The 19,260-nt window shown below is 44.6% G+C and overlaps 1 protein-coding gene across 1 annotated transcript in view; it reads left to right on the forward strand.

The window, feature by feature from the left end:
• The window catches only part of LOC120037777 (protein FAM13A-like), a 73,574-nt gene that overhangs the window by 9,088 nt on the left and 45,226 nt on the right, over positions 1–19,260 (forward strand). Inside the window, exons 2-5 of the mRNA XM_038983742.1 lie at positions 717–927; positions 3,885–4,094; positions 7,540–7,717; positions 13,520–13,721. Of these exons, the coding sequence (XP_038839670.1) occupies positions 717–927; positions 3,885–4,094; positions 7,540–7,717; positions 13,520–13,721 (801 nt within the window). The remainder of the gene's footprint in view (positions 1–716; positions 928–3,884; positions 4,095–7,539; positions 7,718–13,519; positions 13,722–19,260) is intronic.

The raw sequence follows: 19,260 nt of genomic DNA on the forward strand, positions 1-19,260 counted from the left end.
AGAAAGTATTCAAACCCCTTGACTTATTCCACATTGTGTTTTGTCACAGCCTGAATTTAAAATGGAGGTCAAGGGGTATGAATACATTCTGAAGGCACTGTATAAAACACAGGAAAATAACGCCTTTAAGTCAGGGAGTGTTTACCCCATAGAACCCCACAGAATGAATTATATTTCTATGGTTTACCCTATAACTTAATGCAAGCTCTACATGTATAATGTAGATAGTCAACAGACTTGACAACAGATGAATATCCAGCCTCTTTCCTTTCTATCAATATATCCCAAGCTGTCAAGCCCAGCTTGCAGTCCACTTCAGTGTGTGTGTGTGTGTGTGTGTGTTTGTGTGTGCATGCCAGCTCTCTTCTCACTCACTGCTCGCCTCAGCCTTCACCCCTCCCCTCAGCCACAGGTGTGCATGGTAACCAAAGCCTCGTCGTAGCAACCAGTACACAGCCCAAACCCCTCCCCTTTCCCTTCTCTTCTCCCAACACTAACCCTCTTCCCTCTCCCAACTTCGCTGTGTGTCGGCGTGTGTGTGTGTGGCCCTTTCCAAAGGGTCCCTCCATCCCTTCCACACACTAACTGACTCTGTGCCCGTGCCAAGGCAGAAGAGGGCATCCCCAGCCCCTATGGAGGTGCCGGACATGGCAGTGCCCACAGTACCAGTAGTACCCGCTGCTGACTGCTGCTCTCTGCTGTGTTCCTATCTCCAGCACAACAAGGCTGCGGTACAGATCAAGCAAGACATGAAGAAGATGGTCCAGTTGCCCATGCTGAGGGGGACCTCCAGGGGACCTCGAGGAGTGGAGGCCAGGGGCGCTAGGCTGTTCGGCGTGTCCCTGCTGGAGCTCAGGGAGCTGGGCCTCGTGAAGGATGGCGTGCCCCTGGTGGTGCGGAGCATGGTAGAGTTCCTACGAGAACATGGTGAGCTGAGGAGGTTGGGGGTCATGGGGGGATGAGAGCGGATGCGGGGATAGGACGGTCTTTAATGTTTCAATACACAGTCATTTTCTAATGGTCATTCTGCATCCATTTTGGTTCTGAAGTAGTTGTAGGGATTTTGTTTGCGAGACTAACTTGTTATTATTAACAAACAATTTAATGCGATCAGTTTTTTTCTGACATGATTTCCTAGATTTGATCAACTTGAAATCAATCCACTGTCAATAGACGGGAGTGATAGCTGCTACTGTGACAGGCACATCCATAGATATAGAACTCTGCTTTATACTGTATCTATGACCACAGCTATCTTTCTCTGTCATTGAGTCAATAACCCACCTGATTGCTGTCAAGACAACACAAGGTTAACAATGACAGTGTTAGCCCTCAGTCCAAAGTCACTGTGTTCACTGGCTAGTTACGCTTTGTATACGTCATCTCAATGCAAAATCATGTGTTACATTTTAACATCCACTATACCTTTGCCACAATACTCTTATAGATAATCATTTTATAACACATCATTTTTATTCATCTTCCTATTATGAAAAGACCATAATTACTTATTAGACTGCCAACTGTAGGTTTTGTGTTGTGTAAAACCACATTTTACACTCCTTGACATCACATGTGTTACTGTTATGATTTGTAAACGTGTCATTTGATTGGGTATAAATACAAATACAAGCTCCATACCGTGACAGACTTATCCTTATGGTTTTGTTCTGTACTCATCTTGCTATCAACTGGTCTAGCCCTTAGCCCTTCTAGTAGTAATTCCCTTCTTTTCCCACTAGAGGTCAGTGTAGTTCTATGATACAGCAGTAGGATGTCCTCTTCATGACCACATGACGCCCTCTCACAAACTCAGCACACCCACATCATACATTGGGCCTTGCACATAGTTCTTTATTTGTGGGTGTGGTTGAATAATCAGACTTCAGGTCACACATCGTTGTGATTAGGAAATAGGAGGGAGACAGGAGCACAAGCCGTGTGGGCAAAGACAGCGGGTATTGATTTTTTTTACAGTTTTAGTTAGGTAATAGTAAATGTGCCTGTAACGAGAGTTTCTTAATTACATTTCAATCTCTGGTCTAAATTATTTGTTCTCTGCAGCCCACTGGTCTGGTAGCATTCGGTAGGATGGGCAACGTTTTGGAACGTTCAGAAAGAAATATGCTACAGTATGTACCACAACAATGCCTTTCTGACATGTAGAATAAGGAATCACGTCATGGCATTTCTGTCTACAACGTTAGACAACTGCATGTGGCCCTGTAGATTGTTCACAACAACAGCAGAGCACCACTTTATGTCGTGTAATCCAAGAAACTGCTGTCCGAGTTAATAATAAAGTATGACTCACACAGCTGCAGCGGCAGGTAACCTCGCGGTTAGCGCGGTGGCCCAAGCATCGTTACCCATCGCTCCACAAAGGCCACGGCCCTTGCAGAGCAAGGGGCAACACTATATCTAGGTTTTCAGAGCAAGTGACGTAACTGATTGAAACGCTACTAGCGCGTACCCGCTAACTAGCTAGCCATTTCACATCCGTTACACTAGTTCAAATCCTACCGCCGACAAGGTGAAACAGCTGTTGATGTGAGGAACAAGGCACTTAACCCTACTTGCTCCAGGGTCACTGTTGAAGTGATGAAGGGGTTGGAGTGAAAACCTACAGGAGGGTAGCTGTCCAGGAACAGGGTTGGAGTTAACCTACAGGAGGGTAGCTGTCCAGGAACAGGGTTGGAGTTAACCTACAGGAGGGTAGCTCTCCAGGAACAGGGTTGGAGTGAAAACCTACAGGAGGGTAGCTCTCCAGGAACAAGGTTGGAGTGAAAACCTACAGGAGGGTAGCTGTCCAGGAACAGGGTTGGAGTTAACCTACAGGAGGGTAGCTGTCCAGGAACAGGGTTGGAGTTAACCTACAGGAGGGTAGCTCTCCAGGAACAGGGTTGGAGTTAACCTACAGGGGGGTAGCTCTCCAGGAACAGGGTTGGAGAGCCCTGGGGTAGAGTAATGTCTTAAGTAGGTGTCCAAGAAACATAAAACAACCACTCTGCCATCAGTAGAAGAGATTGACTGTCCCTCTCTTCTTGTTCTCCTCCCCAACCTCTCCATTGTCTGGTTACTCCCCCAACCTCTCCTTTGTCTGGTTACTCCCCCAACCAATTCTTTGTCTGGTTACTCCCCCAACCTCTCCTTTGTCTGGTTACTCCCCCAACCAATTCTTTGTCTGGTTACTCCCCCAACCAATTCTTTGTCTGGTTACTCCCCCAACCTCTCCTTTGTCTGGTTACTCCCCCAACCTCTCCTTTGTCTGGTTACTCCCCCAACCAATATTTTGTCTGGTTACTCCCCCAACCAATCTTTTGTCTGGTTACTCCCCCAACCAATCGTTTGTCTGGTTACTCCCCCAACCTCTCCTTTGTCTGGTTACTCCCCCAACCTCTCCTTTGTCTGGTTACTCCCCCAACCTCTCCTTTGTCTGGTTACTCCCCCAACCTCTCCTTTGTCTGGTTACTCCCCCAACCTCTCCTTTGTCTGGTTACTCCCCCAACCTCTCCTTTGTCTGGTTACTCCCCCAACCTCTCCTTTGTCTGGTTACTCCCCCAACCTCTCCTTTGTCTGGTTACTCCCCCAACCTCTCCTTTGTCTGGTTACTCCCCCAACCTCTCCTTTGTCTGGTTACTCCCCCAACCTCTCCATCTTATCTCCTCATGCGTTCTATCTGTTTGCATCTTCTTTTCTGTTCCTTCCACGTTCCCCCTCTTTTACCTTACTCTCACCATCCCTGTCCCTCGTCATCCCCCTCTCTATCCCCCTTTCACTGTGCTTCTCTACCCCTTTCTCCTACCTGCCATCATTTCCTATCACTCACATCCCTCCATCACCTCGCCCCTCTCTCTCCCTCAATCTTCTCTCTCCATCCCCAGCTCTTCATCATGAGGGTCTGTTCAGGGTCAACGGTAATGTACGGGCGGTGGAGGGGCTGAAACAGCGGCTGGAGAACGGTGAGGACGTGGACTTCCTGGTTGAGGCGGATGTGTGTACAGTGGCCAGCTTGTTCAAACAGTACCTCAGGGACCTGCCAGAAGGCCTGGTAGACTCCACCGTACAGCCTGCCCTTATAAAGCAGCACCAGGGTGAGAAATGTTACTGTTTGGAATAATACAATGTGCGCGTGTCTATAAACTGTGAAGGAACTTGTCCTCTGGGGCATAATTGTCAGATAATGATGATGGATTTGATCATAGTCTGTCAACAGTACTCTAGTCTAGGGTCTTTGACCATGACTGTCTTCATTCACAACATTAGAATTGTGATAGCCCACTTCTCTAGTCATATGACTATCATACCATGTACTGTATTCACATTCCCATTATCACATCAGTGATCATTCCCTTAACCATGGTGTCGAGGTCAAACATGGACGGTAATGATACATAGTCATTATCATTAAGCAGCATAATCATGTTCAAGCGGTGCTTCCATTTCGTTACCAGATACTACATACCACACCAGTGTAATCAGTGTTACCGTTCTTCTACAGAGATACTATCAGAACAATCTACAGCTAAGCTTTCCAGTTGGCACTCGCCCTAAACCATTTCCCAATCGCACCTATAAATCCTGCAGCTCTTCGCCAGTGTTCTACGTATCTAGATCACGGTTCTGACTTCTGATTCGCTGAAAACAGGCTATGTTTAGATGTCTGCATGGGTCACTGGCTGGCCCTTACGCTGTGCAGGAGACAGGAGTTTACCTTTAACACAGCAGAAGTGTCTGCGCCACGGGACTGTATGTCACAGACAGACAGACAGACAGACAGACAGACAGACAGACAGACAGACAGACAGACAGACAGACAGACAGACAGACAGACAGACAGACAGACAGACAGACATTCACTCACTGACTCAGGCAGTGGAAAGGCAGAGAGGCAGGGGATGCATTGGCTTCAGCTCAGAGTCCTTCTTCACAGACTCCTCAGTCCTTACAGTGTATATTATAAGTCCATATAAGGTCAAGCCAGTCCCATGCCCGTCACAGACTGTACTGGCCTTACTGTGGTCATAACTCACCTCCATGATGATCTAGTTCAATCTGGATGATGGAAAGGGAATCTCGTCACAGTTCCAAATAGTTCCATATTCCACATGTAGTGCACTCATTTTGACGTAAACTCTGTTTTGGTCAAATTGCTCTGGTCAAAAGTAGTGCACTATATAGGGAATAGGGTGCCATTTGGGGCATAGACTGTGTTTTGGTTCAAAGTGACTTGTGGTTGAGCAGAGATGACAGAGAGTGTATATTATAAACGTTTTGGATGAATAGGAGTATTTGTCACGGCTTGGTGCCAGAGGACGCATTAAGAGAGTGTGGGCCGTGGCTGGGTACAAGTCAATGAAGAAGCAGGACTTGGATTGGCGAGAAAAATGACTCGATATGATTGGTTCAAGTCCCGGTGCCAAGGTACAGGAAAGTGTTAAACTGAGGGAGGGAATAAAGAAGTGAGGGATGGATGGATGAGCAGACAGCAGGAGGGCATGATGAAAAGATGGGTAGAGGAATTGGCCATTAGATGCATCCCCATCGGAATGATAGAACGATAGATACGACAGAAAGATGGAAAACATTTGGACAGGACACACGGATCTATTTTATGCCCCCCAGAGAGGTAGAGGGTGATCTGAATGTTCCTCTGTGTGTGTTGTTGGAATGGCCACAGATGATGCATCATGGGTGCCAGGAAACCCATCTAAAAACCCAGTGTGTTTTGGCTGACATTTTACTGCCCTGGCAGGTAATGTCACCCATTAGCAGATTGCAATGTTCGACATGTGACAGATTTGCCACTTTTCTGCTGCGTGACTGCCATGGCACCGATAAAGCGGATTACAATATTCTGGATTGTGATGAATTTTATTGTGAATATTCAGTTTAGGGTTGGTCAAAATTCACTGTTTAGCCTCAAGGTCAAGCTTCCTCTCTTTGTCAGGCCGAAATTCTTTGATATTGTTTATTTGGTTACTGATGATATGTCTTACCTTGGAGAAATGAAGGGAAATATGCGAAGAGGTCACTATCATAGACACCGATAGAGACTTGTTAGTGATAGCGGTCACTAGTCCGAGATTAGGGTCAGTCTGTTTTGCTGTGTGGTAGAAAATGACAGTGGATCAACTGAGTAACTCTATGGTCATATAATACCCAGGAACAAGCCTGTGTCTGGGCGGTCTTGGCAGAGTGAAGGGCTGACGTCTCCATCTGATCCCACTTCACTTCTCCCCACACACGCACACACTCACATGCACGCAAGGGAGCGTACACACACACACACACACACACACACACACACACATCTCTGAACTTCACCTCACCAGACATGCAACAGCTGTGAGTGCTCTCAGAGCTCCTGATGCCCTCCTGCTGTGTACACACACACACACACACACACACACACACACACACACACGTCTTACTCAAGACCAGTAGGTATGTCCCTGTATCCACCCCTGACCCCAATATGAATCCTGACTGGCATCATCATGTTTTCACTGCCTTTTCATTTTAATGTTTTATTTAACCTGTATTTAACTAGGCAAGTCAGTTAAGAACAAATTCTTATTTACAATGACGGCCTATCCCGGCCAAACCCTAACCCGGGCGATGTTGGGCCAATTGTGCGCCACCCTATGGGACTCCAATCACGGCCGTTTGTGATACAGTCTGTAATCGAACCAGGGTCTGTAGTGACGCCTCTAGCACTGAGATGCAGTGCCTTAGACCGCTGCGCAACTCAGCTAAGGTATTGATGCTAAGGTATTACCAGCATCGTGGTCATAGATTATACATTTAGAGCAGGTGTGTACGTCATTCTCTTTCAAATATCAATGTGCGTCTAGCCGAACAACAGCCGTTGACCTGAAGATAGGATTTTATGGTGTTAGTAGGCTTATTTTCAATTGGACACACTTGACCTTAAACCGAAAGACCTGTGAACCCAAAACCCTCAGAACCCAAAACCAAAGCTTGTGTGTGTACTTGTTTTGTCAGTCATGATAGACTAATTATTATTTACAGATTATAAAGTAGGTCATGTGAGCTAAGGTATTATTAAAAACATGATCATGTCAATGCATTGGTATCTGGGTTAATAATCGTATTTTCTCCTTCTCATCAACAAAGTGGAGCATCGCTTCAAAGTACAGTACTCTCAAAATGCCTTCCAATCTTTTAATTATTGATAGTGTTGTTTCTACATGTTTGTGGTTTCCCTCTAGGTGTACAGCTGTTCAACCAAAGCATAAAACAGTCTCTCCCCTCTCTAATAATGTCTAGGATAGAATACAATTACCTCAGTTAGCAGTCGCTCTTATCCAGAGCAATTAACAGGGGCAATTGGGGTTAAGTGCCTTGCTCAATGGCACATTGGCAGATTTCCCCCCTAGTTGGCTCTGGGATTCAAACCAGCGACCTTTCGGTTACAATGCTAAATTACCTGCCGCCATGAATTGAACAGAACAGCTTTATTTTCCCCAGAGTGAACTCGTTTTTAAATGGGTCTTCCTGTGTATTTCCCTCCAGAGTCCAGTGAGGATGGTTTCTGCTCAGACCTGAGGGTCTTACTCCACCAGTTGCCAGACGTCCACTACGGCCTCCTACAGTACCTCTGTCTCTTCCTCACCCAGGTGGACCAGCGCCACAGGGAGAACCGCATGACCGCTCTCAATCTGGCAACTGTCTTCGGCCCCAATGTCTTCCAGTAAGTTTTGCAGCCTGTCTCTGGGATTGGTGTTAGTGGGTCAGTGAGTTAGTGGTATAACACACTTAGGTTGCCATGTTGGTCCAATGTCTTCCAGTGTGTTTTATTACATGTGCATGGGATTTTGGGATGGGTGTTAGTTGGGCATGGGTTTAATAAGACAGATGGGTTGCAAGGTGGGTCTAAATGGCAGTTGACTCATTATGTCTAAGGCCTTGTTAAAGCCAGTTTATGGTATATGTGTTACGAGTCATGCGTGATGTTATGGAGAGAAATGGTTTGACAGAGTGTTAGTGCTGTATCATTTTAAAAAGATACACAGAAACTGTTCAAAATCAAATCAAATGTTATTTGTCACGTACACAGTTTGTACAGCAGGCATAAAAGGTGCAGTGAAATGCTCGTGTGCTAGCTACCTCAACATTGCAGTACTATAATTAAGCAATAAGGCCCGAGGGGGTGTGGTATATGGCCAATATACCACGGCTAACCACTGTTCTTAAGCGCGATGCAACGCAGAGTGCCTGGATACAGCCCTTAGTTACCAACGTAATTAGAGCAGTAAAAATAAATGTTTCGTCATACCCGTGGTATACGGTCTGTTATAAACTGGGTGGTTCGAGCCCTGAATGCTGATTGGCTGACAGCCGTGGTATATCAGATAGTATATTTACTGCTCTAATTACGTTGGTAACCAGTTTATAATAGCAATAAGGCACCTCAACAGTTTGTGGTATATGGCCGATGTACCACGGCTAAGGGCTGTGTCCAGGCACTCCGCAATACGTTGTGCCTAAGAACAGCCCTTAGCCGTGGTATATTGGCCATATAACACACCCCCTCGTGCATTATTGCTTTAATATACCACGGCTGTCAGCCAATCAGCATTCAGTGCTCAAACCACTCAGGTTATAATCAATAATAATAAAGAGTCAAATAAAAAAGTAATAGAAAAGTAGTTTTGTATTTTATTTGGTTCCCCATTAGTTCCTGCCAAGGCAGCAGCTACTCTTCCTGGGGTCCACATAGTAATATCCTGGTATGTACTCAATAGGATATACAGAATAGATCATGTATGTGCTATGTCAAGTATGACTGTATTTACCATATAGAGTGGATGGTGTACTGGTTGCGCAGTTGACTAAATAGTATATTATAGAACAGTAGTGTTGTGCTTGTGTGTAAGGGTTGGCTGTGTGGAGAGTCCGTGCAAATAGTCTCTAAGGTGTAAATAGTCCGTTCATAGTTTGATTTATGATTGATTCATGTTAAATTGTTCCATATAAAATTGTTCTATAAGACAAAACATGCCTGTATAAAATAAGAAAATATAACAGAACGGGTCCTGAGAACTCCAGCATCCTCCAATGAGTTGTCCTGACTTAGTCCCTCACGTCTCCACTCCAACATTGTTTGATCCCTTGCTATTTACCACCTGCTGTTTTAAAGGGTAGAACATTCCTTAACAAGCGTATTAAAACCTGCTTGGATGTTGATTTATTCTTGGAGCATATCGTTATCCCGCCTGAGAGGACAGTGTGCGTGCGTGTGTGCGTGCGTGCGTGTGTGCGTGCGTGTGTGCGTGTGAGTGAGTGAGAGAGATTAGTCTCTTGTGGCCTGCCTGCCTGTCTATGACAGTCTTTGAATAACACACACACATAAACACACACACATACAGTAGCTATCTCTATGCACTGGGACTTCTTGGCTGACTTGCCTAAATAGTTGGAATCAGGTTGATTGATTGATGTTTGTGTTTCCATCACCATTGTCCTATTCTAAACCAGTGTTGATATGTGTTGCCATGTGAAAGAGTAGGTGGGAGAAAGGGAGAGAGCTTAGGCACACGCTGTTGCACACTTTCCTGGCTTCTTCTCTGTCTCTCAATCATCTCTCTATCTCCCTCCTCCTCCACCTTCTCTGTCTATCTCACACAAGCCTATGCGTGTGAGCTCACACACACACAGTCTTGTACAACTAACCTTGTGGGGACACATTATTCAGTCCCATTCAAAATCCGATTTTCCCTAAACCGTACCCTTACCCTAACCCTGAAACTAATTCTAACCCTAACACAAATTCTAACCTTAACCCTAAACCCCCTAAAAATTGCATTTGACCTTGTTTGGACCAACAAAATGTCTCCATTTGGTCAAATCTTTGTTTGTTTACTATTCTTGTGGGGACTTCTGGTCCCCACAAGAATAGTTAAACACATCCACACACACACATACACTCCATCTCTAACCGACATGGAGGGCTGTAGGCTTAACATGCCATAGAACATGCCATGATAGAAACGTCACCACGTGCACTCAGAGAGGGCTCATACGTTTCTCCTTTACTGTTCACATTCTCTTCCACTTCTACCGGCATCCCTTTCAGTGGTACTGGCACTACTTGAGAGGAACTGAAAGGAAACTCATCCCTGCTTGTAAATTCCACTGACAGGGTTTCAGAGGTGCTTGGTGAATATTATTTGAAGTCAGACTTTCTAACACAAGAGTTAACCAAAAAAGTCAATAGTAACAATATTGCTGGGTCATTCCGATTTCCGTGAGTCGGTGGTAAGACTTTAAGTGGTCTGATATGTACTACACACCTTAAAGACTCTACTGCCCTCTCTGTCCAATCTATCGTGCATCGTTATTAGTGGGCGTTCCCAGTCATCCATGTTCTTGGCACATGCCTTCCTGCCCGCATTGTTTGTAAACGGTGTCTGAAGACACACAGACCAAAGTGTTCTGTCTCCTGTTCTCACAGTCCCATCCCATATGGCTTGCATCGTGATTGAGGGCACTATGTTCCAACTTCTCATACCCTCCTGCCCGCTTTCTTGCCCACCTGATTGGCAACCATATCTTATAATAACCCCCGGTGTCCGTGCCAGGGAATCCGTCTCTGATGGCACATCGTCTCACTATCACTGGAGGGTCTGTACAGGACATAGAGTTGGAAAGAGGGCACGCACCCTATCTTTGCCATTATTACGTCCACAATGGTGCTGTCCGCTAAAATAGGTTTAGTGGCAACTGTGCCCTCTATCGAACTCTATGGTACAGTAACAGGACCAGGAAGTGACCAGAGGAGGCTTGTGGGAGAAGCTATAGGATGACGGGCTCATTGTAATGGCTCCCACCAGCCTCCTGTGGAAGTGACATACCTCAGCTGGGGCCTTATACTGTACACCATGTCCTCAGTTTGTTCCCTCCATCAACCAATCAGAGAGGGGTATAATTAGGCCCAGAGCCCAGGCCATGTCGGCATGTCAAACAGCTGTTCAGGAAGAACTCAGTGACATGATTTGGTATCAAGGGCTACTGGATTGGCCTGACATGGTACTGGAATGTGGAATGTGCCCTACTCCAGAGGAGGCTGGTGGGAGGAGCTATAGCAGGACGGGCTCATTTTAATGGCTGGAATGGAATTACTGGAACGGAGTAAAACGTGGTTTCCATATGTTTGATGTGAAACCATTACGCCCGATTCCGCTCCAGCCATTACCACGAGCACTTCCTCCCCAATTAAGGTGGCACCAACCTCCTGTGCCCTACTCATCGAGATCCACTATAATATTACTGTGTTCTATTTAAGGATGTGGCATCATGTTTGCCGCCGTAAGAGTCCCATGAGGGCTGTAGATAAGCACTTTGTCGATGGACTGTTGTGTTATTGTGCTATGATGTGAAAGCTGTTGTGGTGCTTGTGTTTTCCTTGAACCATGTTGTCCTTGTTGACCTTGTTTTGTGTCAAACGGCACCTGCAGAAATTATGTATTGTAGCTTTTGATGCCCTTTGTCATGGCAGGGAAGGTGTTGTATTGCAGCAAATAGGGGGTGGAGCTTGAATGATAAGTACCCTGGGACCCTATGTCTGTCCGTCAAACACCTACAGTGGCTTGCAAATGTATTCACCCCCTTGGCATTTTTTTTATTTTGTTGCCTTACAACCTGGAATTAAAATAGATTTTTGGGGGGTGTGTATCATTTGATTTACACAACATGCCTACCACTTTGAAGATTCAAAATATTTTTTATTGTGAAACCAACAAGAACTAAGACAAAAAAACAGAACTTGAGCGTTCATAACTATTCACCCCCCAAAGTCAATACTTTGTAGAGCCGCCTTTTGCAGCAATTACAGCTGCAAGTCTCTTAGGGTTTGTCTCTATACGCTTGGCACATCTAGCCACTGGGATTTTGCCCATTCTTCAAGGCAAAACTGCTCCAGCTCCCTTGGATGGGTTCCGCTGCTGTACAGCAATCTTTAAGTCATACCACAGATTCTCAATTGGATTGAGGTCTGGGCTTTGACTAGGCTATTCCAAGACATTTAAATGTTTCCCCTTAAACCCCTTGAGTGTTGCTTTAGCAGTATGCTTAGGGTCATTGTCCTGCTGGAAGGTGAACCTCCGTCCCAGTCTCAAATCTCTGGAAGACTGAAACAGGTTTCCCTCAAGAATTTCCCTGTATTTAGCGCCACGCCTCATTCCTTCAATTCTGTGAAAAACATCCCCACAGCATGATGCTGCCACCACCATGCTTCACTGTGGGGGTGGTGTTCTCAGGGTGATGGGAGGTATTGGGTTTGCGCCAGACATAGCGTTTTCCTTGATGGCCAAAAATCTCAATTTTAGTCTCATCTGACCAGAGTACCATCTTCCATATGTTTGGGGAGTCACCCACATGCCTTTTTTGCAAACACCAAACGTGTTTGCTTATTTTTTTCTTTGAGCAATGGCTTTTTTTCTGGCCACTCTTCCATAAAGCCCAGCTCTGTGGAGTGTACGGCTTAGTGGTCCTATGGACAGATACTCCAATCTCCGCTGTGGAGCTTTGCAGCTCCTTCAGGGTTATCTTTGGTCTCTTTGTTGCCTCTCTGATTAATGCCCTCCTTGCCTGGTCCGTGAGTTTTGGTGGGCGGCCCTCTCTTGGCAGGTTTGTTGTGGTGCCATATTCTTTCCATTTTTTTATATTGGATTTAATGGTGCTCTGTGGGATGTTCAAAGTTTCTGATATTTTTTTATAACCCAACCCTGATCTGTACTTCTCCACAAATTTTTCCCTGACCTGTTTGGAGAGCTCCATGGTCTGAAAGACTCTGGGGCCTTTCAGAACAGGCATGTATATATACTGAGATCATGTGAAAGATCGTGTGACACTTAGATTGCACACAGGTGGACTTTATTTAACTAATTATGTGACTTCTGAAGGTAATTGGTTGCACCAGATCTTATTAAGGGGCTGCATAGCAAAGGGGTGAATACATATGCAGGCACCACTTTTCCGTTTTCAATTTTTATTTTTTAAACAAGTAATTTCTTTCATTTCACTTCACCAATTTTGACTATTTTGTGTATGTCCATTACATGACATCCAAATAAAAATCAATTTAAATTACATGTTGTAATGCAACAAAATAGAAAAAACACCAAAGTGGATGAATACTTTTGCAAGTAAAGATGGTGGATAAACTAAACTAAAGATGGTGGATAAATGAAGAAAATTTACTCAGGTCGTTTACCATTGGAAAATAATAGTCAGTTTCGGTCTACTTAACTGGGCGTCTCTCCCATAGAAACCAATGCAATAGCAGCTGGGTCTAGTCTACTTAGTTCATTGACTTTCATTGAACCAGAAAAAAACAGTGAGTGGGGTGTCTCGCTTCCTCTTCTGTCTCTGGCTAAACTACCACACCAAGAGGTCCAATCCTTTTGTCAATGTTGCTACAATATTGTACTTATGATAGTGACAATTTGTATCATTATATGCCATCTCTAATCTTCTCTGTCTCTGTCACCAGTGTGTCCTCTGGGTTCGATGGGATCCAGGAGCAGAACATCTGTAATAAGATCATGGCAAAGCTGATCCAGAACTACAGCAGCATATTCAACAACAACCACCAAGATGACGACCATAAAGAAGAGCACTGTGTCTTCAATAGAGATGGAGACAGAGGAGAATACATAGAGGAATCTCTACCCTCTAACATCATCATTGTTAAAGTGAGTTACTGGTATTTTACATGTATTTTATACAAATTTTCATACTGATCTGGGCTGGTTTGGTCTTCCCTATCTATTCCCTATGTGGGCTCTGGTCAAAAGTAGTGCACTATGTAGGGCATAGGGTGCCATTTCGGGAATGTATTTGGGGGGTACATTTTGTTTGCCTGCGAGTGATGTTATACCCGTCTTTGAATTGATTTGGCTTGACGCAGTCTCAGTCACGACTCGTCCAAGGGAACATCTTTGTTTTGATGTTCTTGTTATCGGTCCATATTTAATGAGTCTAGACTACCCTTTGATGTGTCTCTAGCGCTTGAGGAGAAGAGAAAGTTGAGAAGAAAATCACATATAATGGGAATACACATACAGGCACAAGAAGATACATCAAGCTGTAAAACATATTTATTTACCTGCTTTAAGAATCCATTATTTTTGGGGAATTTTCACAAAACTTTAAGGATTTAAAAATATAATTATTTTCCAATTGTCATTCCTGAATTGGGCCTGGGCCCTTAGTGTCAGAAAGGGACAATATTAGTCAGTATAGAAAAGGCTGCTGGTGAGTTTGACCTGTTACAGTATAACCCTAATGCCGTTTTTAACTACAGTACCAGTCAAAAGTTTGGACACACCTACTCATTCAAGGTTTTTTCTTTATTTTTACTATTTTCTACATTGTAGAATAATAGTGAAGACATGAAAACTATGAAATAACACATTTGAATCATGTATTAACCAAAAAAGTGTTAAACAAATCAAAATATATTTTAGATTCTTCAAAGTAGCCATCCTTTGCCTTGATGACAGCTTTGCACACTCTTGGCATTCTCTCAACCAGCTTCATCTGGAATGCTTTTCCAACAGTCTTGAAGTAGTTCCCATATATGCTGAGCACTTATTGGCTTCACATATGCTGAGCACTTGTTTTCCTTCACTCTGCAGTCCAACTCATCCCAAACAATCTCAATTGGGTTGAGGTCGGTTGATTGTGGAGGCCAGGTCAAACCAGATGGGATGGCGTATCACTGCAGAATGCTGTGGTAGCCATGCTGGTTAAGTGTGCCTTGAATTCTAAATAAATCACAGACAGTGTCACCGGCAGAGCACCCCCACACCATCACACCTCCTCCATTCTTCACGGTGGGAACCACACATGTGGAGATAATCCGTTCACCTACTCTGTGTCTCACAAAGACATGGCGGTTGGAACCAAAAATCTCAAATTTGGACTCGTCAGACCAAAGGACAGATTTCCAGTGGTCTAATCCCCCTTGCTCTAATGTCCCTTGCTCGTGTTTCTTGGTCCAAGCAGGTCTCTTCTTCTTATTGGTGTCCTTTAGTAGTGGTTTCTTTGCAGCAATTTGACCATGAAGGCCTGATTCACGCAGACTCCTCTGAAGCATTTATTTGGGCTGCAATCTGAGGTGCAGTTAACTTTAATGAACTGTTCCTCTGCAGCAGAGGTAATTCTGGGTCTTCCTTTCCTGTGGTGGTCCTCATGAGAGCCAGTTTCATCATAGCGCTTGATGATTTTTGCGCCTGCACTTGAAGAAACTTTCAAAGTTCTTGAAATTTTCCAGATTGAGTGACCTTCATGTCTTAAAGTACTCTTTGCTTATTTGAGCTGTTCTTTCCATAATATGGACTTGGTCTTTTACCAAATAGGGCTATCTTCTGCATATCACCCCTACCTTGTCACAACACAACTGACTGGCTCAAATGCATTAAGAAGGAAATAAATTCCACAAATTAACTTTTAACAAGGCACACCTGTTAATTGAAATGCATTCCAGGTGACTACCTTGTGTAGCTGGTTGAGAGAATGCAAGGCTGTTATCAAGGCAAAGGGTGGCTACTTTGAAGAATCTCAAATATAATATATTTTGATTTGTTTAACACTTTTTAGTTACTATGTAATTCCATATGTGCTATTTCATAGTGTTGATGTCTTCACTATTATTCTACAATGTAGAAAATAGTAAAAATAAATAAAAACCCTTGAATGAGTAGGTATGTCCAAACTTTTCACTGGTACAGTACAAGCGTCTGGTTACTTGACTAACACTGTTACCCCAGACGTACTATACATGACTTCATAAATGCTTTATTTTAAGAGTATGTCTCAAACATACCTTAATTCCATGAAGTAGCACTTTATCATGAGTTCCATTTTGAGTTTCTCAATCACTTTCTACATAAAGGACAAAGTGGTCATTTGGTCAGTCAGCCCTCAAAGGAAGTGCTGAGTGTATTTATCATTGCATGTTGTGTGTGTGTGTGTGTGTGTGGTGGCCTCACATGAAGATATCTCTAGTTCTGCCAAGTGCTGTAAATGTCTGTAGCAGCCAGGGGCCTCGGGGGGCCTTAGGGGCCTCACAACACCCGAGACCCCAGTTGGCTGCTGACCTGTGGGATATCCCTCTGCCTGACCAGCTCCTATTGGGATCTCCTTACACCTACTTACTCATACACCTCCTGAGGCTGCTTTTTGACCATTGACCTCCCACATGTCCCTCATTGCTTTTCTCCGCACGTAGCCATGGTTACAGGTGCTCCTGTCCTCTTACTGTAAGAAAGAGGTGGGCGTGAGTTGACCATGGGGGTGTTTGGGTGGAGGGGTTGGGGTTAGAGTTTAAGGTCAGGCAGCACAGCACATTTGACCTGTCTCATCTGTTCTGGACACTGTTGTGAGGGAGGTAGAACACACTGTTGTCTGGGAGGTAGAACACACTGTTGTGAGGGAGGTAGAATACACTGTTGTGAGGGAGGTAGAACACACTTGTGAGGGAGGTAGAACACACTGTTGTGAGGGAGGTATAATACACTGTTGTGAGGGAGGTAGAATACACTGTTGTGAGGGAGGTAGAACACACTTGTGAGGGAGGTAGAACACACTGTTGTGAGGGAGGTAGAACACACTGTTGTGTGGGAGGTAGAACACACTGTTGTGTGGGAGGTAGAACACACTGTTGTGAGGGAGGTAGAACACACTGTTGTGAGGGAGGTAGAACACACTGTTGTGAGGGAGGTAGAACACACTGTTGTGAGGGAGGTAGAATACACTGTTGTGTGGGAGGTAGAACACACTGTTGTGTGGGAGGTAGAACACACTGTTGTGTGGGAGGTAGAACACACTGTTGTGTGGGAGGTAGAACACACTGTTGTGTGGGAGGTAGAACACACTGTTGTGTGGGAGGTAGAACACACTGTTGTGTGGGAGGTAGAACACACTGTTGTGAGGGAGGTAGAACACACTGTTGTGAGGGAGGTAGAACACACTGTTGTGAGGGAGGTAGAATACACTGTTGTGAGGGAGGTAGAATACACTGTTGTGAGGGAGGTAGAACACACTGTTGTGTGGGAGGTAGAACACACTGTTGTGTGGGAGGTAGAACACACTGTTGTGTGGGAGGTAGAACACACTGTTGTGTGGGAGGTAGAACACACTGTTGTGAGGGAGGTAGAACACAATGTTGTGAGGGAGGTAGAACACAATGTTGTGTGGGAGGTAGAACACACTGTTGTGTGGGAGGTAGAACACACTGTTGTGTGGGAGGTAGAACACACTGTTGTGTGGGAGGTAGAACACACTGTTGTGTGGGAGGTAGAACACACTGTTGTGTGGGAGAGAGAACACACTGTTGTGTGGGAGGTAGAACACACTTGTGAGGGAGGTAGAACACACTATTGTGTGGGAGGTAGAACACACTGTTGTGAGGGAGGTAGAACACACACTGCTATGAGACTTGTTAATCACTCTGGGAACTCACCACTGCAAAATCATTTGGAATTTAAGTCAGAAGACATTTTTACCTTGTCAAATGGTTTTCACTCTCCAATTCCAACCCTTGGCCCCAACAGAAATGTTCATCTAAAGTCTGTTCTGGAATGTATAGCTGGCATGATATTTCACACCATTCGATGAGGCAACGGTGTACCTTCAATAACAAAAGGAATAAAAGCCTACAGTAACTCATGCTGCTTCGCTGGACCTGCCGCTCTATAGTGGTCAATAGGTGGATTGTGTGTGAAACTTTTTTGTTGTTGTCTTTTTCCCAGGAGGCCAAGGAGACCCCGGTGAATAGGACAGATACTGAGTCACCGAAAACACCCGGAACCACACCAAGCACTCCCACACACTCTCTAAAGACACCTATTCCAGTTCCCAGAAAGAAAAAGGTGTGTGTGTGTGTGTGTGTGTGTGTGTTTTTTTTTATGTGCCCCTGCCATGGAATACAATGCTTAGGTATCTGTATGAGGGGTACGTGCTACCTGCCTAGTGCATACTTGTTTTAGTTTGCGTGTGTGCACCTGCCATGGAACACAATGTTTAGGTCACAGGAGGTTGGTGGCCCCTTAATTGGGGAGGACGGGCTGGTGGTAATGGCTGGAGCGAAATAAGTGGAATGGTTTGATTCCGTTCCATTGGCTCCGTTCTAGCCATTATTATGAGCCGTCCTCCCCTCAGCAGCCTCCACTGGTTTAGGTATGTGTTTGTGTCAGGATGAGAATGCAGGCTGTCTCCCTATGCCCAATGTACACATGTAGGATGCTCAGTGTTAACCTGCATGAACTACGTCTCTAAGAATTCCTCAACAGTGTAGAATTCCCCTAACAGAGTACTTTTAACTAAGAATTCCTCAACAATGTAGAATTCCCCTACAATGTAGAATTCCCCTAACAGAGTACTTTTAACTAAGAAATCCCCAACATGGTACTTTGAATACCAACAATGTGGTCACATGACGTAGTCAATTAGACATGGTTTTGAAACGTAAAAATAAACCGATTTCGTCACACCTATACATGCATATGCAAGTTCCTGCATCATATTTTCATAGGGATAGTTTCAGCTGTGATACATGTTACAGCTGTGATACATGTTACAGCTGTGATACATGTTACAGCTGTGATACATGTTACAGCTGTGATACATGTTACAGCTGTGATACATGCTACAGCTGTGATACATGTTACAGCTGTGATACATGTTACAGCTGTGATACATGTTACAGCTGTGATACATGCTACAGCTGTGATACATGTTACAGCTGTGATACATGCTACAGCTGTGATACATGCTACAGCTGTGATACATGCTACAGCTGTGATACATGCTACAGCTGTGATACATGCTACAGCTGTGATACATGCTACAGCTGTGATACATGTTACAGCTTGACCCCTCCACTACTAGAAACACAACTTCCAGTTTCTTAAAGCACGTGCAAAGGCAACACAACCAACACACAACTCATAGCGAAAGACCCCTTGAGACCTGACCACTGCTGCTGAAGATGACTGTAGGCCTACCTCAACCAAGGCTTGATTTTTATGTATACAACGTAACGTTGACATTGTTTACACTGAGTGAGAATGCACAAAGTTTTGAGGTGTAATGCAAAAGCAATATATCGAGTATTATAAAGTGAGTGGGTCGAGCACTGAATGCTGATTGGCTGACAGCATTTATTTTTACTGCTCTAATTACGTTGGTAACCAGTTTATAATAGCAATAAGGCACCTCGAAGGTTTG

Source organism: Salvelinus namaycush, unplaced genomic scaffold, assembly GCF_016432855.1.
Source record: "Salvelinus namaycush isolate Seneca unplaced genomic scaffold, SaNama_1.0 Scaffold187, whole genome shotgun sequence".
Classification (NCBI taxonomy): Eukaryota; Metazoa; Chordata; class Actinopteri; order Salmoniformes; family Salmonidae; genus Salvelinus; species Salvelinus namaycush.